At 43.0% G+C, this 27,781-nt stretch overlaps 2 protein-coding genes across 9 annotated transcripts; both read left to right on the top strand.

The window, feature by feature from the left end:
* Positions 1-3,042: 3,042 nt before the first annotated feature.
* On the top strand, positions 3,043-5,585 carry LOC100196191 (breast carcinoma amplified sequence 2). Its single transcript, NM_001141220.2, is given in 7 exon segments — positions 3,043-3,216; positions 3,716-3,808; positions 3,987-4,057; positions 4,205-4,366; positions 4,620-4,670; positions 4,834-4,914; positions 5,008-5,585. Coding segments are annotated over 7 exon segments (678 nt in total). The 5' UTR covers positions 3,043-3,123; the 3' UTR covers positions 5,135-5,585.
* Positions 5,586-6,736: 1,151 nt separating this feature from the next.
* On the top strand, positions 6,737-27,069 carry LOC106566845 (E3 ubiquitin-protein ligase TRIM33). Of its 8 annotated transcripts, none has more exons than XM_082959973.1 (21): positions 6,737-7,542; positions 11,201-11,319; positions 11,437-11,584; positions 12,001-12,133; positions 12,353-12,469; positions 12,759-12,873; positions 13,277-13,423; positions 13,621-13,738; positions 15,408-15,823; positions 16,204-16,389; positions 16,839-16,895; positions 17,357-17,566; positions 18,597-18,738; positions 18,931-18,994; positions 19,243-19,405; positions 21,109-21,452; positions 21,651-21,774; positions 22,664-22,738; positions 23,107-23,259; positions 26,004-26,054; positions 26,241-27,069. In XM_082959973.1, exons 1-21 carry the CDS (start codon positions 6,768-6,770, stop codon positions 26,484-26,486), a joined length of 3,903 nt encoding a protein of 1,300 aa, XP_082816099.1. In that variant the 5' UTR covers positions 6,737-6,767; the 3' UTR covers positions 26,487-27,069. The 8 variants fall into 8 exon arrangements, with proteins under 8 accessions (XP_082816099.1, XP_082816096.1, XP_082816094.1 ...); XM_082959968.1 differs by having other exon boundaries at positions 6,738-7,542; positions 15,411-15,823; positions 21,034-21,452; XM_082959967.1 differs by having other exon boundaries at positions 6,738-7,542; positions 21,034-21,452.
* Positions 27,070-27,781: the final 712 nt, after the last annotated feature.

Raw genomic sequence — 27,781 nt, 5'->3', positions numbered from 1 at the left:
TTCTTTGCAGTAATTTGACCATGAAGGCCTGATTCACATTTACATTTACGTAATTTAGCAGACACTCTTATCCAGCGACTTACAAATTGGTGCATTCACCTTATGATATCCAGTGGAACAACCACATCTATATCTTTTTTTTGGGGGGGGGGGCGGGGGGGTTAGAAGGATTACTTTATCCTATCCCAGGTATTCCTTTAAAGAGGTGGGGTTTCAGGTGTCTCCGGAAGGTGGTGATTGACTCCGCTGTCCTGGCGTCGTGAGGGAGCTTGTTCCACCATTGGGGTGCCAGAGCAGCGAACAGTTTTGACTGGGCTGAGCGGGAACTGTGCTTCCGCAGAGGTATGGGGGCCAGCAGGCCAGAGGTGGATGAACGCAGTGCCCTTGTTTGGGTGTAGGGACTGATCACAGCCTGAAGGTACGGAGGTGCTGTTCCCCTCACAGCTCCGTAGGCAAGCACCATGGTCTTGTAGCAGATGCGAGCTTCAACTGGAAGTCAGCGGAGTGTGCGGAGGAGCGGGGTGACATGAGAGAACTTGGGAAGGTTGAACACCAGACGGGCTGCGGCGTTCTGGATGAGTTGTAGGGGTTTAATGGCACAGGCAGGGAGACCCGCCAACAGCGAGTTGCAGTAATCCAGACGGGAGATAACAAGTGCCTGGATTAGGACCTGCGCCGCTTCCTGTGTGAGGCAGGGTCGTACTCTGCGAATGTTGTAGAGCATGAACCTACAGGATCGGGTCACCGCCTTGATGTTAGCGGAGAACGACAGGGTGTTGTCCAGGGTCACGCCAAGGCTCTTAGCACTCTGGGAGGAGGACACAATGGAGCTGTCAACCGTGATGGCGAGATCATGGAACGGGCAGTCCTTCCCCGGGAGGAAGAGCAGCTCCGTCTTGCCGAGGTTCAGCTTGAGGTGGTGATCCGTCATCCACACTGATATGTCTGCCAGACATGCAGAGATGCGATTCGCCACCTGGTTATCAGACGGGGGAAAGGGGAAGATTAATTGTGTGTCATCTGCGTAGTAATGATAGGAGAGACCATGTGAGGATATGACAGAGCCAAGTGACTTGGTGTATAGGGAGAATAGGAGAGGGCCTAGAACTGAGCCCTGGGGACACCAGTGGTGAGAGCACGTGGTGCGGAGACGGATTCTCGCCACGCAGTCTCCTCTGAACAGTTGATGTTGAGATGTGTCTGTTACTTGAACTCTGAAGCATTCATTTGTTGGGCTGAAATGTATGAGGCTGGTAACTCTAATGAACGTATCCTCTGCAGCAGAGGTAACTCTGGGTCTTTCTTTCCTGTGACGGTCCTCATGAGAGCCAGTTTAATCATAGCACTTGATGTTTTTTGCGACTGCACTTGAAGAAACTTTAAAAGTTCTTGAAATGTTCTGCATTGTCTGACCTTCATGTCTTAAAGTAATGATGGACTGTTGTTTCTCTTTGCTTATTTTTGCTGTTATTGCCATAATATGGACTTGGTCTTTTACCAAATAGGGCCATCTTCTAACACTACTGATTGTCTCAAATGCATAGAGAAGGAAATAAATTCCACAAATTAACTTTTAACAAGGCACACCTGTTAATTGAAATGCATTCCAGGTGACTACCTCGAAGCTGGTTGAGAGAATGCCAAGAATGCTGTCATCAAGGCAAAGGGTGGCTACTTTGAAGAATCTCAAATATAAAATATATTTGGATTTGTTTCACACTTTTGGTTACTACATGATTCCATGTGTTATTTCATAGTTTTGATGTCTTCACTATTATTCTACAATGTAGAAAATAGTAAAAAACAAAGAAAAAACCCTTGAATGAGTCGGTGTGTCCAAACATTTGACTGGTACTATGTATATATAAAAGAAATTGCAAGTGAAATGTCCACAATACATTTTCTTTAATAAATGTGCTCATACTAAATGTAAGTGTGGTATTCATTCATGTCTCCACTACTGTCACCAACAATATATTTTATTTCCTAAAGGCATGCTATTTTTGTGTTAATTAGTCCTAATGACCTGAATCAGGGTTTCCCAAACTTCGCACATTTTGGTTTTTGGCATAGCAGTACACAGTTGATTTCAAGTAAAAATCTATATTTTATCATTTGAATCAACATTGTACTGTTAGGGTAAAAACCAAAACGTGCTCCCCTTGGGGTCCCGAGGACCGAATTTGGGAAACACTGACCTAAATAAACTATTACATAATGAACACTAACTTCAGGATGCAAATTAGATATTATTACTAGCTATGTTGCATATGAAAAAGTAATTTAGATAAAGAACTACTCCAGGGCGTAGGGGGCGCTATAAAGCCAAAGGCCACCATCAAACGCCAAAGGAAAATATGTTCAGACTCCCGGAAGACAGCAGGAGCGAGAGGCCACAGATAGAACAATGAGACAGATCTTTTACCGGATGTACAAATGTGATGCATCCGCTTGGCCTTTCCACTCACTACCAAATATGGAACGTTATTGATTTTGGCAGACATTCTGCAAATTAACTCATCGATGAAACATTTGATCTCGATACAGTTTTCTGTTCCCAAAACTAGAATATGTTATGAACAGAGTGGACTAAGTTTAGTAGACTTTACCTTTGCAAAAGGAGTGCAAAGGCGAATTTAGTTATTGCACACGCGCACTACAGAGGTGGCGTTCCCTAACGGAAATATGCAGATGTAGGCTAGAACGCGCCAATAGGATCTCGCAAACTCGTGTTAAGCTCGGCCCACATCCTTTCTTGTTCTCCCCTCTACGACTAATTTGTTCCAATTGAAAACGGCAGGCTGTAATCTATCTTGGTTTAGTTATAAAAATCTTCGGGCCGGCCACGTTGTTAGGGTTCCACAAATTAGCACAGCCACAAAGTCAAAATTGGCTATATCGTAAAACTTCATGAAAACGAACATTTGCTTTTTGATCATAATTTAAGGTTGGGGTTGATGTTAGCAGAGTGGTTAGGTTTAAAATGATAAGACAAATTGTATAAATGGCGGGGTTTATGACTTTGTGGCTGTGGTAACTAGTGACGACCGCGTTGTTTTGCTGCTAAAACAACTAGCTAGTTAGCGGTGCTAGCTAGTAAACAAACAAACAACTAAACTGAATATGTCTGGAACTTCATCAGTAGCTGGTGACGTATTTGTAGATGCCCTACCGTATTTTGACCAGGGTTATGATGCAGCTGGCGTCAGAGAGGCGGTAAGTATCTGCTCCATAGGCATTGTTATCAGTTGCTAACTAACGTTCGCTAGTCTAGCTATAGTTAGCAAGCAGGGATCCTTAGAACGTCCCTTACCTAACCTTAACCATTTCACATGTCAACTTTATTGGGATGGCAACAATTAATGTACTGCTGGTGTTCCATAACACTGTCGGTGTGATCGAAGCGTAAGAGCGTCTACTAAGTGACTAAAATGTCAACGTAAAATGGGGTGACGTCCCAAGGACCTATGATAGACATGAGCAAGCCATGGAAGCAAAGTAACGTTACCAGGCTACTGCCAATTTAAAAAAAACAGCATGGTCTTGCTCATCTGGTCGTTTTAGAATCATGCCTCAAGCAACCGCCATCATCGGCTAACGTACAATAACATACAGTAGCTAGCTAGGTCACCCCTCAAAGAGGTACGAGTCTAGCTAGTTTAACGTTACTGTAGTACTATGCTGTCTGTTCATATGTATTTATTTCCATACACAGGCTGCAGCCTTGGTAGAAGAGGAGACTCGCAGATACAGACCGACAAAGAACTATCTCAGTTATATACCCACACCTGATTTCACTACCTTTGAAGTAAGTATCACTTACACAGTTCCACATTCTATTAACAAAAAGCCATAAATGAATATGCACATGTCATGCTGTTATATGATTATGGATTTTGACTGACTCACTGTCAACTGTGTAATCTATGATGCTGTACAATTACATTATGTGAAGCAAATACTAATGCTTATATATCACCCATCAGACTGAAATCATGAGGAACGAGTTTGAGAGGCTAGCAGCCCGGCAGCCTCTGGAACTTCTCAGCATGAAGAGGTCAACCCAGTCTACTCTTTTGCACATAGCAAAAATAGTCCTGTTAAAAAATATTGTTAACATTCACCCATTCAGTTCTAACGTGATGCATTTAAACCCTCGTTGTCCGGAGTGTACACCCAACTGTTTTATTTTTAATCTGTGCAGATATGAGCTTCCAGCTCCATCGTCGGGGCAGAAGAATGACATCACTGCATGGCAGGACTGTGTGAACAACTCCATGGCTCAGCTGGAGCATCAGGCAGTGCGCATTGAGAACCTGGAACTCATGGCACACTATGGCACCAACGCATGGAAGGTCTACAATGAGTGAGTCAGTGGCTGCTGCCTGTGCACAGTAGAGCTCTTCATTTATCTTAAAGTCCAGGAAAGAGTCAGAGGACAACCAAACTGATTTGACTTAACAAATGGGGCTCGATTAGTGATTTAAATCGGACAGGAAAGAAGAGCTGTTTTTGGGGGGGGGGGGGGGTTTACACATGCTTGTCCTGAAGAGTAAAGTATAGGTTCACAGGAACTTTTTGACATTGCCTTAATATTGGTCATTATTTCCACTCTACAGTAACCTGGCCTTTATGATTGAATTGGCTCAAAAGGAACTACAGAAATTTAGGTAAGTAAATGGTGTGAAAATATTCTGTTAAGATTTACAAGTCATGTATCACATTCATGGTTAGCTTGTTTAGTTGTAGTTTTGGAAAGAGTCTGACAAACTGTCAACAAGCTTCTGCATAAATGTTTTTTTAACAGCCTTTTCTGTTTGTGCATTTTTGCAGAAAGCAGATTCAGGACTTGAACTGGCAACGAAAGAATGATCAGCTTGCAGGCGGGGCCAAGCTGAGAGAGCTGGAGTCAAAGTCAGTTCTGTAAATGTTGTATTTTTCATTACTGTTCTCTAAATGTGGTATGATTGTCAATGATTTTTAAATCCTTGCTGTCTCTCGTAACAGTTGGGTGTCCCTCGTAAGTAAGAACTATGAGATTGAACGTGCCATCGTCCAGTTGGAGAATGAAGTTGGACAGCTCAAACAGCAACAGGGTGACGAGAACAAGGAAAATATTCGACAGGACTTCTAGAACTCGAGCCTTGTGCGAGACCTCTTCTACAAAAAATAAAATGTTAAGCTTGCAGCTGAGAACCAACATGAAAAGAAAAGGACTCTCCAAACTTTCAGAAGAACATATTTGCCTTGGCTCCACAGTTTCTTTAGATTAGTGTCAGACAGTGACCATTGAAAAACCATGGGCCGTGTGAAGAGCTTTTTCATTGTACCTCGAGATCACTTAAGAAGTGAACTCTTGTCAATTTTTAAACGTTTGTCAATTTAAATAGTTCTAAAATGAGGTAGAGTTAAGCATAACTAATGATGCTGTCTACCAAATTCACATGATTTCTTTGCATATAGTCAAGTACCTGTGCACAAAAACATGCTAGCATGTTTAGAACATTTGTGATACAAAAAGTTTTTGTACATGTAATATTTTTATTTTTTTTTTAAATACACTTATAATAAAATGATGTTGAGACATGTGTTTGTTCATGGATTGGTTATGTCTACTGTCAACAGTACTACCAACAGATGGGCCCTGGTTCTTGCCTGTTAAAAGCCTGTCAGTGAATATTAACCAAGTTGAAAATGAGAAGCTATAGAGCCCCACAGTGGAGGTGTCATAATACCAATAAAACCTGGCGGTCAAACGGAATTGGTTCCAATTGTAATTTCACCATTCATTTTCCCAACAGGGGATTTTAGAAACACTTAAAATAAGGGCTGTGTTTCATGTAGGCTTACCCTGGTGTGATTATTTAATACCCATGTAAATCTCGAACAAGGTGACTTATCAGTATATTCGGCTCTATTTACTCTCGATTCGAAAATGCTAATTAGCATGGAAGTAGACATCATGCAAACTACAAATCCCAGCAAGCTCCTGCATGTCATTTCTTACACTTTTGCTAACAGGTAATGTGTCAATTTAAAACTTGCACAAGACAGTTCATAGAATTGTCAATTTAAAGAAATGTAGCTAATTTATTCATTACTCAATTTAGTTAATCCAGAGATTCTTACTTTTACCTCGATTCAGCAGTTTTGTCCAGATGATCATGGCATTTGTAGTTTTTTAAGATAGCAAAATTAGCAGCTAATTAGCGTTTCATTTTGGGGTGTAAATAGAGGCAAATAAATTGATAAAAGTCCTTGTCCTAGAGAGATCTACACGGTTATCAAAACGTTACGCCAGGGTAAACCTACACGAAACAGCCCTTTTTTAGTGTTTCTAAAATCCCTTATGGGAAAATTATTGGAACCATTTCCCTGATTGACCGCTAGGTTTTATGGGTATTATGACTCATACTGTGGTACTCTATTGCAGAATTCCCTGCTGTCATATGACAATGAGTCAGGCCTAATTTTTGGGGGGCGTGACTAAACTAAGCAAATGCTACAATTCTTGTGCATGAGATTAGATTTTTTATTTTAATATTTCAAATGTTTTGGAAATGTAAAGCATTACTTTGATATTATCCAAACATGATCTAAAATGTCTTGTCATATTTGGTTCCTACGAATTATTTTGGAATGTTAATACTCTGTTATTGACAGACAGTCAAAGAGTAAGACCGTAAATTACGTAATGACGTAGACAACACGTTTTTTTACTCGGTACGTAGGACGTCCTGCCGGTTGCGGTTCAAAGAGGAAGGAAGATGGCGGACAACAAAGGCGAAGAGGATATGGAGAGCTCTTCCAAATTAGATTCAGAACCTCAGGGAGAGGATAGCGGAGACCCAGAATTGAAAGATGTGAATCCGCCGATTTCCATAGAGACAAATTTGAAAGAAGGAGAGGATTCACAATCCCAGGAGAATGTTTCCCAGATGCCTAAACCAGCTAACGACGTCGTTAGCGGAGGAGGGGACGCTAGCAGCAACAGCGCGGGCACAGGGGAAGAAGACAGCATTAGCAGTAATGTTAGCCCAGTTGGGAACACCAATGGCGGGACAACCGAATTGAAAAATGTGAATGCGGTGATTGTCATCGAGTCGAACTCGAAAGAAGGAGAGGATTCACAATCCCAGGAGAATATTTCCCAGGTGCCTACACCCGCTAACGTTAGCGAAGGAGGGGACGCTAGCAGCAACAGCGCGGGCGCAGTGGAAGAAGGCAGCACTAGCAGCAGCCCAGTTGGGAACACCAATGGGGGGACAACCGAGTCCTCGGCTGCTGGGGATACAGCTGGAACCTCACCAACACTCACAACCGATATGTCCCCACCTCCAACAGTTCCACCAGCCAACCCCGTCATCCCAATAAACCTTATGGATACTTGCGCTGTGTGTAAACAAAGTCTCCAGACCCGTGACTGTGAACCTAAACTCTTACCGTGTCTTCACTCATTTTGCTTGAAATGTATCCCACTGCCAGAGCGACAAGTTACCGTACAGGTGCCTGGGCCGAACGGACAGCCAGACACCCACATAGGTGAGTGTAATCTACTTTCAAGTGGGCAGTGGATGTAAAATTGCTAGCTACTGCAGTGTAGGTACCACGTATCAACAATTATGTATTAACGTTGAGTACCATGCAGCTGCCAAATGGTCAGCAAGCATAATGACATGCTAAGTCGACTTGATGGCGAGTTTCAGGATAATATTGTTTTTCACTGATTAATAGCCGTCATATGGAGATATATAGTGTATATATATTACTCACATTGTGACTCTTAAAATAACATGTTTCACAATGGCCCTAATCTAGTTATGGTAATACAACAGCATACTGAATAGGCAACAGCCCCTGGGCCTGATAGGCCGGCTATGGGCAATTCCAAGGTAACTTGGAGTTTTTGCTTTAAAATGTGTGTCAAACAAAAACCAATGATTGTAAAGTTAAATAATCCATACAACTCTATGCACAAGGACTACTTAACAATTTCCACTGAAAATGTTACAGAAACACATTTACTCGAAGAACAGTCCATATGCAACATTTGGTAACAGAATGATGGTTTGTGCCGTCATTCTGTTAACGTTACCTAACTTTGCATCTGCACTGCTCTTCAAGTAAATGTACATAGAGTTGCATGGTTTGTTTATGCCAGAAGAGGATTCATATTGAATGTCACATGTGCCCCACAGCCAGATACAGAATACAATTATTCTCAGTTTCTCTTATCAGTAAAGCGCCTTGGCTTAGGACCCAAAATTCAGTTTCACCATCCTTTCTCAAGGTGGGACGTTTGTCCATCCACACAACATGATCGTTGCATGACATGACAACTACACCAGAATAGGTGTAGGTAGCCTCGAAGTTAAAGCGTTGGGCCAGTAACCGAAAGGTAGGTAGTTCGAATACCGGAACCGACAAGGTGAAAAATCTTGGCATTTAACCCAAATCATGTGGAGTTGGGATTTGCAAAAAATACATTTTGCATATATACGTGTAATAGGACAATATAGGCATCCAATATAGGCATCCACCTAATTATTTTATATGTATTATACATAGACCTATAATGCCATTGACAAATCAAATGACGGATGAAACATGGTGCTCTTGGTTTCTGCTGAGAATAAATTATTGGCTTTCCAGGTGTAATTATTTAGCATTTTTCCGTTTTTTTCCCCCCAGTTCAAATTCAATTCACCTACACAGTAATGTCCAAAGAAGTCAACTAACCAACTTTTTGCAGTTTTCTGTAATGTTTAGTCCATGCCTATTTCTCCCTAGGCACAATTGTGGATTACTATTTACTTTGACAATACTAAATTCTAGTAAACCAGATCTTGTTACATTAACCTTAGGCTAACTACTGACATTCAAAACTAATGTACATACATTTTATGGGTAAGTAAAGGCTTAGGTCTGGATAATGGGCAACCAAGAACACAATTCCCCCATTTATTTCTGGCATTAAATCAAGGTAAAATGTTTTCCATTATAGTTGGGACCTTCTAGGGGTGGTCATGTGGACAGACCATGTAGTTAGGCCATGGGCTAAACACGTTTGACCCCCAACCATTACGATACATTTGATAATGCCCAGGAACACTGCCCTTTCTGCTTGCCAGCACTCACTGCCTTCTCAAATGCCATTATGACACATCAGCCTACACCTAGTCTGGTCCTCCAAGATCTGTTTGCGTATTGCAGCCATCCCCTTATGGTCTTTGATGTGCCAAACTTTTGGCATTGACAATGAACATAGGGGGTTGGCTGCAATACGCAAACAGATCTTGGAGGACCAGACTAGGTGTAGGCCGATGTGTCATAATGGCATTTTCCAGAAGGCAATGAGTGCCAACGAGCAGAAAAAGATCTGGGCCTATTTCTATTTGATGCCTATGGTATTTTGGCCACTGTGGTCAGAACTACCCAAGGGTTGTTCTTTTTTTCTATTATGACCCACACTCTCTTATCAACATGGTTGAGATTTGATGTAAAACTTAAATAAACTCCTAAATAAGAGCAATAGACCTAGGCCTAACTGGGTGCCATCTCATATTGCCTTATTTGCACTAAGTCTAGAAAAGATCAAATAAAATTGCCACCTGGTTTGGTATAGACTACCTACAGCCGATGGTTTCGTATAGACTCCATACAGCTGATGAATTTGGTTTGTGGAATGTAAACACTCACATTTAAAGATTGAACTATGGATGCATGGACTTTCAGTCCATGAGATCGATATCATGGTGTTAAACATATTTTGAAGATACACATTGTTTATTTACAAAGATTCAAATGATAACAATCATAGGCCTAAATTAAGTATTTGGCCAATCATACAACATTATATTTTGGTTTATTTGCCTTGCCCTCAAGGCGATTGTCTGAATGTGGCATCTGTTTTTAGATTCCATGTAGATATGTAGCAGTACAGCCTAACCATTAAATAAACAAACATGTGGACTAATGGTACAAGATTGTCAGCATCATACACATGTAGGCTATTTGAAAGGTCAGGCATGACAGGTGCAACACAATTAGGCTATGTCTATTTAATAAGTTGGCCATTTTCCTAGTTTTCCCCTAGTCTGCTTTTCTATGTTATATTCAAAGATTCATGCATGAAATTCTGCCTCACCTATTAGGTCATATAAATGGTATAATGTAACAATAACAGACCATGATTTTGAAAAATGTGAAATTCTATTTCGATACAGTTTGTGTGCAGTGCACTGCATGTATGTGTTTTGTATGCGCCCTGACTTGCCTCGGTTCAAAGTCTCACAGCTGCAGTGGCAGATCAGTCTTGGTGGTGTGGTCTCCTAAACCCTTTCAGCTGCACTCACAGCCAATCACTCACAGCCCCTTGCAGCTGGGGCTTACACCAAACCGGCTGTGTGCAGCATGAGCCGGTATAGACTGGCTCAAACTGGATTGAGCTGGTTTGTGCTGCATCCAGTAATGTACTCGGAAATGTAATTAATGGGTTTAAGGGAGTTGAGAGGAGTTAAGTTTGGGGGTGGAGCAGTTAAGGATTATCTATTCAACATTTAGCTGAAGGGATATGTATTTTCAACATATCATTGCCCACTTTTGATACAGCTCACTGATTTGTGTCTCATGTGAATATATCAATCTGTCATTATTCAGAAATCTTGAAAAGAATATGAAATATTGGGGTGAATATGATAATTTCATGGATTTATATTCCCAACCCTCAAACGGGAACTGCCTGTGTGTAGCACCCACCTACTTAGGCCCTACAATGTATTTCATGGTCCGCTATTATGGTACTTACCAATTCAGTTGTAGCATCTTTATTATTAATACATTTAAGCACCAACCAATTGTAAAAGGTGAACTGACATGGTTTTTTAAACAAAGCTACCCCCACAGTTCAGATTGTAGATGCAATAAAACTAATTTTCGTCCCCCCCAATTTTTTTGTGTGTTTGGGACAAGTTGGCAAAAGTTAAAGTAGTTGATCCAACTTGATGATTGCATCCATCTCTTTTCTACACAGGCCTTTTGAATAGCCTCTGACCTCTGTAGTATCTGTATGCAAACTATTAGCGAGAAAATCTTTTTGTTGTTGCTGATTTCAAGATGATGATTTCTTTGTCAATTTCACCACTTAGGCTATAGGCCTAACCAGTGCTTCTATCTTGTCTCTTTCCTCTGTCTACTCTAGTGAATGTCATGCGGTGTGTAGTTTGTTGTCAAGACTGCAAACAAAGTGACATAATTGACAACTACTTTGTCAAGGACACCACCGAGGCCTCCAAGACTTCAGATGAAAAATCTGCACAGGTATACCACAATTTAACTGTAATTTAATTCAGTTAAGTTCAAGTGGATGGTTGATTTAATACAACTCCCTCATTATCAGCTGCATCTAGCCAAAGTTGTGTGTTTTGTCTCATTCAGATGTGCACCAGTTGTGAGGACAATGCAGATACCATTGGGTTCTGTGCAGAATGTGGAGAGTGGTTGTGCAAAACCTGCATCGAGGCTCACCAGAGAGTTAAAATCACCAAGGACCACAAAATCCGCAAGAAAGAGGATGTCTCTGAAGGTAAACTGTCCAACAAACCTAAACACAATATGTGATGGATAACCTAGAATATCAAGTGACAATTTGACATAGCCTAGTTGGACGTGTAGGTCGGAGGTTTCTATTTGCAAGTAGAAGGCTTTGGTGTAGGCATTTGGTGACTCTTAGGATGGCTGTAGTTTATCCAGGCCTTATAACTTCACAGCTGACTGGCTGTTGTCATGGTAACGTGCTGCAGAATCAGTCAGTGCTCCATTAGTAGTAGATTGGCCCTGCTGGTTCTCACTATAGCTGACATGCAGTACTATACACTGTATTAATTAATGTATTTCTTTATCTCACATGTTCTTTCACTCTTAAAAACAAATAAAAAAAGTTGTCTTGTTATTTCTCTCTCTATTTCGTATTCTTTCTTTTGTTTCTCTCGGTTTCTATAGAGTCTGTAGGTGTGTCGGAACAGAGGCCTGTGTTCTGTCCCATCCACAAACAGGAGCCCCTGAAACTCTTCTGTGAAACCTGTGACACACTCACCTGCCGGGACTGCCAACTGCTGGAGCATAAGGAGCACAGGTAGGACATGCAGTAGTGCATAGACAACATATGATCTTTAGAATAGGAAATCAAAATCTGTAGTGAATTCTGGTCAGTGGTGGTGAATGGAAATACGTTTGGTTTTGTATTACATTCACACATATCCAGTGAGGATCGGGCACAATGAGAAAAACAGCGATCTAGTCCAGTGATCTAAGCCTTGGTGTTCCTTGCTGAACAGAGTTTCTCTTCTCTCAGGTACCAGTTTCTGGAGGAGGCCTTCCAGAACCAGAAAGGCATCATCGAGACACACATGGTCAAACTGCAGGAGAAAAAGACCTACGTTCACTACTCTCACTCTCAGGTGACAAGCAGGTACAGCAGCATTCCCATCTCTCCTGTGAACGTGGCTTGTTTGGAGACTTCATAGCTGCAGGGTGAACTTTCCCCTAGGTACAGATCTAGAATCATCTTCCCGTTCTCCAATCTTAACCATAGGTGGGGAAAGGCTAAACTGATCAGATCAGCGTCTAGGGGCCACTTCCCCACCCTACAGAGATTTCTTAAGGGCTTGTTTATGGGTTGAGAAGTAAAGTGCTCTTTTATAGTTTACTAGTGTGTCTCTAGTTTGAGTGTCCTTGTTTCCGTCCCTGTTTCCATCCAGGATAAAGGAAGTTACTGATACCCATAAGAAGGTGGAACATGACATCAAGATAGCCGTGTTCACTCTTATCAACGAAATCAACAAGAAGGGCAAGTATTTACTGCAGCAGCTTGAGGTAAGGCCATCATGGTACCTATGCAAGGAATGCATTTGAACTCATCCCTCAGAGCCTTTAAAATTCCCCAAATTACTTGAGTTATAATAATTTATGCTTTCAGGCCTAGAGAGATTATACCTAGTCCTGGACTAAAACACATTTTCAATGGAGATTTTTAATCCAAGATTAGGGTTCGGTAAACCGTCCCTCAATGTTTTGTCTAGAGAAGAATGAATACCAAAGAATCACTATGAACTTAATTTGGCTCCTACATTGCCAGATGATGTAAAGTTTATTCTGTGACATTACTTGGATACTGTTTTAATTTAATAAAAAAGGGTCAGGCTTCACCCTAATTGCATAGGCGGGTGGATGCCTGTTGGTAACGTTTCTCCCTACCGTTTGTCCCTTGGTCCTCCAGAGTGTGACTAAGGAGAGGAGCATGAAGCTGTTGACCCAGCAGACAGACATCGCCAACCTGGCCAGGCAGATCCTCCATGTGCTCAACTTCACCCACTCTGCCATTAACAGTGGCAGCAGCACCGCCCTGCTTTACAGCAAGAGGCTGGTACGGAGAACAGATAAACATACACAAACAGTCTCAAGGAAAAGCTCACACACAACCTATTCTCCACAAAGGCCAAAGAGTGAACTATAATATGCAGAAGTTGCCCTATCCTAAATTGATCCTCTCTATAAACTATAGTGTATATAAAGTATCTGCAAACCAATAACATCCCAATATCTTCATATGTGTCTGTGCAGATCATCTACCAGCTGCGCAAGGTCCTGAAGGCTGGACTGGAGCCAGTGCCTCAGGCTAACGGAGCTGTTCGCTTTTTCTGTGACCCCACATTCTGGGCCAAGAACGTGGTCAACCTAGGTGAGAGGATTTACTACTCTACATGCAGACAAGTATGCAAGGAAATCTGTTTCTGGCCACCGATGGTACAGTATAAAGCATTGCATAGAACGGGAGATGTGCTCTACCTGCACACTGATGATAGTGCTTCCCAATGGTGACCAGAAGATTGGAAGATTGTTTGGCATAGTTTCACAGTTTGGACTCGGTGCATTACATGTCTGTGCCTTTTTTCTTTTTACGCTTGTATCCTTTGCATCATGGTAGGATGGCAGATAATTTTACACGGCAATGTCTAGGGGACTGGCATAGACTACCTACAGCTGATGGTTTGGCATAGACTACCTACAGCTGATGGATTGGTTTGGCATAGACTACCTACAGCTGATGGTTTGGTATAGACTACCTACAGCTGATGGATTGGTTTGGCATAGACTACCTACAGCTGATGGTTTGGTATAGACTACCTACAGCTGATGGTTTGGTATAGACTACCTACAGCTGATGGATTGGTTTGGCATAGACTACCTACAGCTGATGGATTGGTTTGGCATAGACTACCTACAGCTGATGGTTTGGTATAGACTACCTACAGCTGATGGATTGGTTTGGCATAGACTACCTACAGCTGATGGATTGGTTTGGCATAGACTACCTACAGCTGATGGATTGGTTTGGCATAGACTACCTACAGCTGATGGTTTGGCATAGACTACCTACAGCTGATGGTTTGGCATAGACTACCTACAGCTGATGGTTTGGCATAGACTACCTACAGCTGATGGTTTGGCATAGACTACCTACAGCTGATGGTTTGGCATAGACTACCTACAGCTGATGGTTTGGTATAGACTACCTACAGCTGATGGTTTGGTATAGACTACCTACAGCTGATGGTTTGGCATAGACTACCTACAGCTGATGGATTGGTATAGACTACCTACAGCTGATGGATTGGTATAGACTACCTACAGCTGATGGATTGGTTTGGCATAGACTACCTACAGCTGATGGATTGGTTTGGCATAGACTACCTACAGCTGATGGATTGGTTTGGCATAGACTACCTACAGCTGATGGTTTGGCATAGACTACCTACAGCTGATGGTTTGGCATAGACTACCTACAGCTGATGGTTTGGCATAGACTACCTACAGCTGATGGTTTGGCATAGACTACCTACAGCTGATGGTTTGGCATAGACTACCTACAGCTGATGGTTTGGCATAGACTACCTACAGCTGATGGTTTGGCATTGACTACCTACAGCTGATGGTTTGGCATAGACTACCTACAGCTGATGGTTTGGCATAGACTACCTACAGCTGATGGTTTGGTATAGACTACCTACAGCTGATGGTTTGGTATAGACTACCTACAGCTGATGGTTTGGTATAGACTACCTACAGCTGATGGTTTGGTATAGACTACCTACAGCTGATGGATTGGTTTGGTATAGACTACCTACAGCTGATGGATTGGTTTGGCATAGACTACCTACAGCTGATGGATTGGCATAGACTACCTACAGCTGATGGTTTGGTATAGACTACCTACAGCTGATGGATTGGTATAGACTACCTACAGCTGATGGATTGGTTTGGCATAGACTACCTATAGCTGATGGATTGGTTTCGCGTAGACATACTCAGTCACTTACTTTAGCCTCTCCTCTCTCATCCCCCAACTGTAGGGAACCTGGTGATCGAGAAGATGCCCCAGGCTCAGCACCCTCCCAACATTATGGTGGGGCCCATCTCCCCGGGCCACGGCCACCCGGGCCATGGCAAAAGCCCGGGGCAGATCAACCTGGCCCAGCTCCGGCAGCAGCACATGCAGCAGCAAGCCTTCGCCCAGCAGAAACAACAGCAGCAGCACCAACACCAACAACACCAACAACAGCAGCAGCAGCACCAACAACAGCAGCAGCAGCAGCACCAACAGCAGCACCAACAGCAGCACCAACAGCAGCACCAACAACAGCAGCAACAACAGCACCAACAACAGCAGCAACACCAACAGAGGATCCAGGAACAGATGCGTATTGCCTCCCAAATATCCCAGCAGCACCCCAGGCAGGCTGTACCTCAGATGGTACAGCAGCAGGTAAGACTGAGGAGGACTGAATATCTTGATGTTTTTAGGGTACCATTGTTCTCATCGATAGCAGTGGTGTAGTGGAGGGTAAATGCACTTTAAGACCGCTTACTCACTTAGTTTATTTTGCACAAGCATTTATCCACTTATTGCGGAAAAATGCATTGAAAATATAGGAAGTGTTAATTTGCTCACCGTGAACTGTGATCAGCATTTACCCCCCGACTACATCACTGTTTGATAGTGCCTTTGTCAACCCAGGTTAAATGTTTTGTTGGACCTATAATAGTACTGAATATTATAATCTGTTGCTATAATGATTTTGTTCATGACAGTTATACTTTTACCCGAAAATACAACTGTCTGTCCTCTGCTGTGTCTCTCCCTAGCCCCCGCGCCTCATCAGTATGCAGGCCCAGCAGAGGGGCCCCATGAACGGCGGGCCCAACATGTACCCCCCCCACCACCTGCGCCTGCCCCCAGGACAGGGCCGCATGCCCAGCTCCAGCGCCCAGCCACGCATGCCCAACGGCCAGCAGTACTCCCCCATGATGCAGCCTCAGCTGCAGAGACAGGTCAGACTACACCACTTGCATTATGTCCCTGAGGGGATAAAAACATTTAATGAATTGAGTTGAGGTATAGATGCATTATTACTCCACAAAAGGGAAATTGATCAGTCAACACATCCAAAGATGATATCCATAAAATAATAACAAGAACAATCACATATACAGTAAACAATAGGGCGGCAGGTAGCCTAGCGGTTAAGAGCATTGGGCCAGTAAACGAAAGGTCCCAGGTTCGAATCCCTGAACCAACTAGGTGAAAAATCGGTTGATGTGCCTTTGAGCAAGGCACTTAATCCTAATTGCTCCTGTAAGTTGCTCTAGAGAAGAGCGCCTGCTAAATGACTAAAATGTAATATGTTTTATGCAGAAACCGGTACTACTGATTGGCGCAACTGTCGCCATTTGGTAGTAGGATTTTCACTGTGTATGTATGGGTACCTTTTTGTGTTTAGATGACTGTAGATTCTGAGATGAGCGACCACAGGTTTCGTTTGTTACATCTCACTGGGGTTTGACACTTTTTCTACTTATACGTAAATGGTAGTCGTTACGGCCGGGACTATACCAGTATTGCGATACTCGTTAGTATCGTGGCAAGGAAACAAAACACAAAGCGGATTTAACGTCTTAAGGAAAACATCCCTAATGTCGGAAGCAAACATCATGATGTTGTCTAGAGTCACTATTTATTGTCCAAGCTATAGCACACTATATTTTACATACAGCAGGTTTTTAAAGGACCAAATAGTTCGGTCAGCTTTGTGTTTTTGCCATGGAAAGAATATTGCGATATTGGTATTGTCACAGTCCTAGTAGTCGTGTTTCCTGTTGCATGGGCATGATTCGTGATTATTCTTCCAAAAATGACCTTTCAGCACGTTGTAGACCTGGTAGAATTAAACAATTTAATAAATATTCAACCCTGCCGCAAATCTCTAGTTTTTGACTTCCTCCTTCTCTGTCCCTGTAGCATTCAAACCCAGGTCATGCTGGACCCTTCCCAGTGGCATCTCTCCACAACGTGAGCGCTGCCAACCCCACCAGTCCCACCAGTGCCAGCATGGCCAGCGCCCATGCCCACCGTGGCCCTGCCAGCCCCATAGTGGGCGCCATCGACCTCATCCCCTCCGTCACCAACCCAGAGAACCTGCCATGCCTACCAAACATCCCCCCCATTCAGGTGCACACAGCCCTCTGGGACCAGGCACATGTCACGCACTTCCAAATCTCACCATGCCTGCTTCCATTCTCATCCTTTCTCCTGGCCCCCACCCCTTTGCCTTTTGTAGATCTGAGGGGATTGGATAAGTATGAGTAATATGATGAATATTCAATGTATACTGCACAAAATATAAATGCAACAATTTCAAAGATTTTACTGAGTTACAGTTCATATAAGGAAATCAGTCAATTGAAATAAATTCATTAGGCCCTAATCTGTGGATTTCACATGACTTGGCAGGGGCGCAGTCATGATGGGGCCCACCCACTTGGGAGCAGGGCCCAGCCAATCAATTAGTTTTTCTCCACAAAAGGGCCTTATTACAGACAGAAATGTGGAGGTCCTGGGCTGGCGTGGTTACACGTAGTCTGCGGTTGTGAGGCCGGGTGGACGTGCTGCCAAATTTTCTTAAACGACGTTGGAAGCGGCTTATGGTAGAGAAATTAAGTCAATTCTCTGACAACAGCTCTGGTGGACATTCCTGCAGTCAGCATGCCAATTGCACACTCACTCAAAACTTGAGACATCTGTGGCATTGTGTTGTGTGACAGAACTGCACATTTTAGTGACCTTTTATTGTCCCCAGCACAAGATGCACTTGTGTAAAGATCATGCTGTTAATCAGCTTCTTGATATGCCACCTGCCAGGTGGATGGATTATCTTGGCAAAGGAGAAATGCTCACTAACAGGGATATTAATACATTTGTGAACAAAATTTATTTCAGCTCATGAAACACTTCGTGTTGCGTTTTTATATTTTTGTTCAGTATAGTTTCTGCCATACTGCTTTATACCTATCTGTGCTCAGTGAAGGAGCTCGGGGGAGGGGGTGGGAAGCGGAACGGAACCTGGCTCAACTTAGATAAAATCAAATGTGGTGCTCATACATATACATGGCGATACTTCATCAGAAATGTTCACAAGATGAACTAAAAATGACCACTAATTCAGTGTTATCCTGTGGCTGGATGTTTGTGGCGCCATCAGCTGGAAGACGCGGGCTCCAGCAGCCTGGATGCCCTACTGAGTCGCTACATCTTAGCCAGCACATACCCTCAGCTGGGCCTGGGGCCCCCCGGGAACATGAACCTCTCCCACGGACCCTCCACACACTCCCCTGGCTCCTCAGGTACTGGAGGACGACTCTACTACAACGAGCACAAACACTTTCTTCACACACAGCTTCAATCCGATCTATGATTTTAAATAATTTGCTCAAATCACTGTCATGGCTATCACGTTTAACGAAGAAAATCGTTTTTCTTACATGACTTCTATATTACTGCCTCATCCTTGCTCACTCTCTATCTCCCACCCGTAGGCTTATCAAACTCCCACACGCCTGTGCGGCCATCCAGTACGTCCAGCACAGGAAGCAGGGGCAGGTAATGACACACAGGCCAAGCACTAGACCTCTGCTCAAACACAAGGGCTCTCATATTACTGTGAGAAAATGACACTATTACATAAAACTGTGAAACATCCATAGGATGGGTAGAAAGCAGCATTGCAGATACTGAACCGTTGAGTAAGCTAGTCACTCCTGAACAATGAATCTCACTGGCATACATAGTTATACATATATTTATGTAAGGGAGGTATTGTGTGTGTGTGTGTGTGTGTGTGTCATAAGCTGTGGATCTGCGGGTAGGCCAGGGCCAGCAAGCGGCCCAATGGAACAGCAGGTCAGAGTCAAGCAGGAGCCCGGTGCCGAGAAGGAGTGTGGTTTCTCGGGAACCACCACCTCCAACGTCAAAACGGAACAAGGGAAGGATGGAGGGAGGAGCGCATGCATGGTAACACACCTAACTGCCCAGCTCTTTCAGCTCCTTTTACCTTATCTAGACCAAGATCTAAACTCAGCAAAAAAAAGAAACGTCCTCTCATTGTCAACTGCGTTTATTTTGAGCAAACTTAACATGTGTAAATATTTGTATGAACATAACAAGATTCAACAACTGAGACATAAACTGAACAAGTTCCACAGACATGTGACTAACAGAAATTGAATAATGTGTCCCTGAACAAAGGGGGTCAAAATCAAAAGTAACAGTCAGTATCTGGTGTGGCCACAAGCTGCATTAAGTACTGCAGTGCATCTCCTCATGAACTGCACCAGATTTGCCAGTTCTTGCTGTAAGTTGTTACCCCACTCTTCCACCAATGCACCTGCAAGTTCCCGGACATTTCTGGGGGGAATGGCCCTAGCCCTCACCCTCCGATCCAACAGGTCCCAGACGTGCTCAATGGGATTGAGATCCGGGCTCTTTGCTGGCCATGGCAGAACACTGACATTCCTGTCTTGCAGGAAATCACGCACAGAACGAGTAGTATGGCTGGTGGCATTGTTATGCTGGAGGGTCATGTCAGGATGAGGAAGGGTACCACATGAGGGAGGAGGATGTCTTCCCTGTAACGCACAGCGTTGAGATTGCCTGCAATGACAACAAGCTCAGTCTGATGCTGTGACACACTGCCCCAGACCATGACAGACCCTCCACCTCCAAATCGATCCCGCTCCAGAGTACAGGCCTCGATGTAACGCTCATTCCTTTGATAAACGCAAATCCGACCATCTCCCCTTGTCTGGTCCATCGACGGTGGATTTGTGCCCATAGGCGACGTTGTTGCCGGTGATGTCTGGTGAGGACCTGCCTTACAACAGACCTACAAGCCCTCAGTCCAGCCTCTCTCAGCCTATTATGGACAGTCTGAGCACTGATGGAGCAATTGTGCGTTCCTGGTGTAACTCGGGTAGTTGTTGTTGCCATCCTGTACCTGTCCCGCAGGTGTCATGTTCGCATGTACCGATCCTGTGTAGGTGTTGTTACACGTGGTCTGCCACTGCGAGGACGATCAGCTGTCCGTCCTGTCTCACAGTACGGACATTGCAATGTATTGCCCTGGCCACATCTGCAGTCCTCAGGCCTCCATGCAGGATGCCTAAGGCACGTTTACGCAGATGAGCAGGGACCCTGGGCATCTTTCTTTTGGTGTTTTTCAGAGTCAGTAGAAAGGCCTCTTTCGTGTCCTCAGTTTTCATAACTGTGACCTTAACTGCCTACCGTCTGTAAGCTGTTAGTGTCTTAACGACCGTTCCACAGGTGCATGTTTATTAATTATGGTTCATTGAACAAGCATAGGAAACAGTGTTGAAACCCTTTACAATGAAGATCTGTGAAGTTATTTGGAATTTTATGAATTATCTTTGAAAGACAGGGTCCTGAAAAAGGGACGTTTTTTTTTGTTGCTAAGTTTATATCTAGCAGGTATCGGTCTACCTGAGGCTATCTATATAAGATGCTTGTCTGTTGAACATCAGAGGTTTTCGGCCTCACTTCTTGACGCTAAACCAGAATTCTGAATGAACTTAACCCACTTGAAAGGGTTCAGTTTTTTGTTATTGTGTGTGTTTGTCCCACAGATGAGTAGTTCAGAGAGCAGACGTACTCCCCCTCTCCCCGTGTTGGGCTCTGTGACTTCTGGCTCCTCTGTCCAGGACATCCTCAAGAAGGTGGGGGAGCATGTCAAAACTGAGCCCCAGGACCAGGAGGCCTGCAGTGGGGCCAACAGACCTGGCAACGCCCCTATCACCACCAGCAGCACATCCACTGTGGCCTCTGCCGCACTGCTGACCAATGGCAAGGGAGCCGCGTCTGCTGCCCTGCGCTCTCCACGCACTGCACAGGGGACCAACCAGAGCGGTGCAGGAGGGAAGGAGGATGACCCCAACGAGGACTGGTGTGCTGTGTGCAACAACGGGGGAGAGCTGCTTTGCTGCGACCGCTGCCCCAAAGTCTTCCACATCACCTGTCACATCCCCACCTTGAAGTGCTCCCCGAGGTCAGCCCCTGATGCGCACACACAGGCTGGCGTTGACTACAGATGTCAGCATGAGAATGAATTTCATTCATATAGCACCTTTAACTCAAAGCCTTTTACATTCCTTGCTGATATCTTGCTATACATCAGCTATCATTTTCCCATGTCTATATATCTGGGTTATTGCTTCACATTTTCTTTCTGTTTCTCCCCTCTCAGTGGAGAGTGGATGTGCACGTTCTGCCGGAGCCTGGCAAGCCCGGAGATGGAGTACCAGCCTGACGACGAGCCTCGTGGCGAAAAGGACAACAGTGAGCAGGGCCTGAGTCCTGAGGACCAGAGGGTCAGTGGAACCATCCACCTGTAATACCTAGAACACGTGTCAAACTCTTTCCACAGAGGGCTGAGTTTGTAGGTTTTCACTCCTCCCTTGTACTTAATTGATTAATTAAGGTCACTGATTAGTAAGGAACTCCCCTCACCTGATTGTCTAGGTCTTAATTGAAAGGAAAAACCAGCAGACACTAGGCCTTCCATGGAATAAGTTTGACACCCCACACCCTGCTTACAGTTGAAAGGACTTTCCATAGGATTAGTAGTTTCTACTGCCAATTCAATACATTTCCTCACTACGTATATCAGTGAATTTCCATTGACCCTGTTCCTGGAGAGATATCGCCCTGAACGTTTTCTCTCCAACCTTAATTTAGCGCACCTGATAATAATAATTAGCTGTTTCAGGATAGTTACAACTGGGGTTGGAGCGAAAACCTACAGGAAGGTAGCTATCTGGGAACAGAGTTGTAGAGCCCTACTTTAGAGGAGTGAATCAGTGTGAATGAAGGCAGTACAGCTTTCTAAGGTAGCATAGCGGTTGGCCAGTAAACGGAAGGTTGCTGGTTCGAATCCCCTAGCCGACTAAGTGAAAAATCGGTCGACGTGCCCTTGAGCAAAGCACTTAACCCTAATTGCTCCTGTAAGGCATTCTGGATATGAGTGTCTGTTTAATGACTAAAATGGAGTATGTGAGTTCCTGGCAACTTGTATTTAGTATGTTTGTCCTCATGAAGCCTGATGTGCTACTCCTTCCATTTTTATTTGCTGCGTTCAGACATTGGGACACATGCCTCAGTCTCTCTCGCTCTGCTTTTCTCTCTGCTAGCTGAGGAATGATAAGGACTTGTGTAATGTTCTCCTGCATAACCACCACCCCTATCTCTCACTCCCTGCAGAGGTGTGAGCGCCTCCTGCTGTATGTTTTCTGCCATGATCTCAGTGAGGGGTTCCAGGAGCCTGTCCCTCCCTCTGTAAGTATCTCAAGCATGTAAAAGGCAATGCCACCGTTATTATATCTGACCTTGATGGCCAAATGTACTCTTCACCTCTACTGAGTACAGCCTCTCTAGTTTTCTTCCTTCTAGAGACTTTTTCCTGGCCACTGTGTTCTTGATTCTACCATTGGTTTCTTTGGGGTCTTGGCCCGGGTTTCTGTAAAAGCTCTGTGTCAACTGCTTATGTAGAAAGGGCTTTATAAATACATTTGATTGGTTTATTGACCCTGCCCTATACCCCCAGCACCACATTACTTCATCATTGTGACTATAACCATAATGTTCTGTATGTTAAATTAATGAACCAATATGGCTCTCAAACCACAGTGTTTCCCTCTCACCAGATCCCTAATTACTACAAGATCATCAAGAAGCCCATGGACTTGACCCTGGTGAAACAGAAGCTACAGTTGAAGCATGTCCAACACTACCAGAGCCCGAAGGATTTTGTCTCGGATGTGCGCCTGGTCTTCAGCAACTGTGCCAAGTACAACGAGGTGAGTGGGCATGACTTCCAGGCATGAAGAGATAAAAATAAAAAATACGTTTTATTTTTTATTTTATTTTTTTAACCTTTATTTAACTAGGAGATGGGGCTGACTGATAGTTGAGTGGATGCAGGAGGCCACATGCACACTAATACTGTATGCTGACATTGGGAATACATTATTCAGAAGGTTGATCTTTATCACACCGTTTGGCATGGACTTGTGCACCCACAGGGATTAACACTGGATGACTGAATGCAGTTACTGTGTACTCACGCTATAATGTTTGTTGTGAATGTGGTGTTGCCAAACTAATTTGCTGTTTTTCTAACCTGAATATTTTCATGGCCACTAATGTAATGTCTTTCTGGTCAGTTATTTTGTACGTAGTGGGATAGTCTGCTATCATAAGACTTCTTGATTTGTTTACTGAGGAGTTAACAAAACAAGCAAACCTATAAAGCATTGACTATAATTGTCATTTTTGCCACAATATATTAGTTCAGAGATTGTCATTCTAAATAACTTTCTTGCAGAGATTACCCTTTAAACAGCTAATGGGTTCCTTTTTGTCTGTATTCATTATAGCTAACTGTTTCTATCAACACAAATATAAGCGCAACATGCAACAATTTAAGATTTTACTGAGTTACAGTTCACAAAAGGAAATGTCAATTGAAATAAATGTATTAAGCCCTAATCTATGGATTTTGCATGACTGGCACCCATGGCTGCACACCTACCCAATCAGATTTCGTTTTTTCCCCACAAAAGGGCTTTAATCACAAACAGAGATACTCCTCAGCACCCCTTGTCAGACGATATTGTCCCCAGCACAAGGTGCCCCTGTGTAATGATCATGCTGTTTAATCAGCTTCTTGGCAAAGGAGAAGTGCTCACTGACAGGGATATAAACAAACTTGTGCATAAAATTTTATAGAAATAAGATTTTTGTGTCTATGGAACATTTCTGGGATTATTTATTTCGGCTCATGAAACATGAGACTAACACTTTACATGTTGCGTTTATATTTTTGTTCATTGTAGTTTGTCATTGACTGTGCCACACAAGTCCTGGATCTTAAAGCAGAAGTTAGCTTTTTTACAACCAAATGTTATAGAATGGTCCAGACCCTTTAAAAAAAATATGTTTCCTCATCCTCGTTGTATGGGGGCTCTGGGGAAAAAATGAAGAAATGCTCCAAAAACACCCACGTGTAATTTTAGAAACAGAAACGGTCTCAGTATAGTGATGTAGGTCTTCGGCTGTTGTACACATGAAATTGTCATTCCGAACTTTATCTGCAACATTATATTCCATTTTGTGCGACTCGAGCCGTTTCCCCTATTCAGCTGTTCCATTCTCAGTGTAGCCTGCTGCTATAGGTAACTGCCAAAATAAAGGAAACGCCGACATTGTCTTAATAGGGTGTTGAGCCAACAGAACAGCTTCAATGCACCTTGGCATAGATTCTACAAGTGTCTGGAACTTCCTGTGTGGAAGCACCTTCTTTCAATATACTTTATACCCCTCATTTACTCGCGTGTTTCCGTTACTTTGGCAGTTACCTGTAGAATGGACGTAGCAGTCGAGTTGCAACAAAATGAAATATAATGTTGTGGATTAAGTTCAGAATGCCACAATTTCATGTGTACAACATGTAAAGACCTGCAACAATATACTAATAGCTTTTCTGTTTCTAAAATGACTAATTTGGGTGATTTTGGAGCCTTTGTTCATATTTGTCAGAGCCAACATATGGAACAAAGAGGATAAGGAAATGAAGCGCTGGTTAGTGGTAAGTTTCTCAAAAGTGAAAATGCACAAAAAAAGGGTCTAGTACCTTTTTTAAGATGCTGTTTACATCAAAATTAGATTTGGTTGTAAAACAAAAAAGCTACATTCTCCTTTTAGTGTAATAATGAATAGTTTAAATCTGATACTAACCCAAATACTTAACCTTTTGAATGCAAAAGAGTTGTCCCATGTGTGTGGGATTTTCATCTTTGGCTTTGTAAGTCAAAATGTGTCTATCTGAATTGGATCTTTTTGATAGTGTCGAACATGTTTTCAAGTGATGTGTTTAGGGGGAAAGGTAATTTACAAAGTGGTTGGTTTTCAACATTGATTTGAAATGGAACAGAGGGAAACAATATGATACCTTGAGAAAATCAATGAGGAACTGAGTTGTGATGGTGACGTTAAAAGATTTCCTATTGGTTGCAGTTGACATAGTCAGCAGTTCAGCTCAATGTGCCATATATGCTACATATGCATAAGTTATGATTTCCAAGGACACTTACTAGGTATCAGTGAAGGAACTGTCAGTGTCAAGGATACTATATCAAGCTAAACAATTTAGCAGGGAGAGGAAGTGAAACCTGTCACTCCCAGGAATACGCCAGGACCCCTAGCAAGGCTATGGATGCTGTTCAGAATTATCTCAGCAGGCAGAAGCAGCCAGGTAAAGACCGACCATAGACTAGACTAGCTGGGAAATGAAATGACAAGATTTACCCAATGACTGTAAGCTGCAACCTCAGTAAGTGAAACAAGAGTTTATGGAGGGATGACAGATGCAAATCATATTTGGACACAAGTTCACTAAGGGATGTATTTTCCTTAGGCCCAAAGACCTAGGGTAGTGACGGTACACATGGTTGTTACCTATAACCTGTCTGTACTGTGAAATCCCCCCCCCTCCCCTTCTGCTTTTTTGTATTTTATTGTACTGTTATCGCCCCTTTTTTAGATGTCTCGAATAATCCAGGTATATGATGAGGAGAAACAGAGTAATGTGCAGGTAAGCTGTTTCTAATACACATGGAGGGTAAAGGTTCAGCTGCCAACTCTGCCACTAGGAATGTTAACCCACTAATGTACTCCTCCCATTCCTTACCCATTCATCCCTCCTGTTCAATGGTATCCGCACACCCCACCTCGCCCTTCCTCATACTCTCCCCCTCTTTCCTTCCCTCCTTCCCGGCAGGCGGACTCAGAGGTGGCGGAGGCAGGGAAAGCTGTGAGTTTGTACTTTGAGGAGAGGCTGCTGGAGCTCTATCCAGATGAGAGTTTCCCCGAGGTACCAGAGGAGCCTGAGGTACCAGAGGTACCTGAGGAGCCCCAGGCCCCAGCTGGAGAGGAGGCGGATCTCACAGAAGACTCCGAGGATGAGTTTGTGCAGCCTAAACGCAAGCGGTTAAAAACAGATGAAAAGCCGATGCACATCAAGTGAGAATCATTGTGTTAAAAGAGGAAAAGAGAAGGTCAAGAGAAGTGAAAGGATTTTGTCTTCCTCATCTCATGTTTTTTGCTTTTTTTCCCCTTTAAGACCACATACGTAAAATGCAGGACCTATTGTACAAATGTACAGGTTTATTTCATCCTTTTCCTCTTTTAAAGAGTTATTGTAAAATAGAAATTAAATCAATCTGTGTATCCGGCAAACTGGACTTTTTAAAGACCTCCATTTCCTCTTCTGTGGCAATTTATGGATGTTTAAGAAAGTGCTTGTACAGATTTTAAAGTATGATTTGTTTTAAAGTATAATTTTGTTTGCAGTAGTTAAATGAATAATGCGTCCTTTTTTTCTATTATCATTTATAATGTTTGTAAATCTGTGAAACTTGCTTTATAAAGTATCTGAAACTCCCATTTCCCCTAATCTTGATGTACTATAAAGTTTGACATTAATTACCTACCAAGTATTTGTTGTATGTTTGCTGAAATATTTGACCTGCTGTAAATAAGAGAAAACAAATGAGGAAAAACCAGTGATTTGTTTGGTATTTCATCAATAAATAAAATATGTTCAAATATTTCCTGTAAATAGTATTGATATCAATGTTGCAAGACAAGACTTCATTTCAGGCTCTGAGAAAAAAATTGTTTAAAGGTCAACTGACCCTAAGAACCAACTTCTCTGGTTTCAAATGGCCTATGTGGCATCGATATGAGTCAACTTTTACTACAGAGTAAATTTGATCATTTTGGTAATTAAGTCGATCATGTCCCATACTGAGTATGTCACGATTTACTGCAGGGTTGGGTATGGATTTAGCCAATTATGGCGAATAGCCCAGATACAGCAGGTTGTGGCCCGCCCCCAACTGCCATGTGGACATTTGTTATCAAGTATACATATGGGTGCACAGGCTGAGCTGCATTATCTGTACTGGAGCCTTTAGTGACATGCAACCGGTGGAATAGCTGGAAAATGGCACGTGTTTCACGCAGAAATGTGGATGCAGTGAACTTCAGCTGTACAAGATACTACAGTGGTATATTGCTGCCACTCAGCAATATTTTTTATATAATTATTACGAAATTAGATCACATTGGGTAATAATTCAATAACTCATGAGAAAAGTCACGTTATAACGAGAAAGATGTAGTTATTGCAAAATAACTCAGTTGTATTTGATGAAAAATAGCCTTTATAATGCTGAAACGTTAGCATAGGCTACTTGGCACGCTTGTCTTCCTCTTGCACAGGTTGACATTATGTCCAGTTTGCTTGAGTTGATTAAC

This window comes from Salmo salar, chromosome 13 (assembly GCF_965601325.2).
Source record: "Salmo salar chromosome 13, fSalSal1, whole genome shotgun sequence".
Classification (NCBI taxonomy): Eukaryota; Metazoa; Chordata; class Actinopteri; order Salmoniformes; family Salmonidae; genus Salmo; species Salmo salar.
This window is presented reverse-complemented; position numbering and strand designations above follow the sequence as displayed.

Excerpts from the sequence above, each read along its gene's own strand:
- LOC106566845 (XM_082959967.1), top strand. The coding sequence starts at position 6,768 with ATGGCGGACAACAAAGGCGAAGAGGATATGGAGAGCTCTTCCAAATTA. Across the intron at positions 16,390-16,838 it reads AGCCTCAGCTGCAGAGACAG|ATGACTGTAGATTCTGAGAT; the intron begins GTCAGACTACAC and ends TTTTGTGTTTAG. Across the intron at positions 18,739-18,930 it reads ACACTCCCCTGGCTCCTCAG|GCTTATCAAACTCCCACACG; the intron begins GTACTGGAGGAC and ends TCCCACCCGTAG.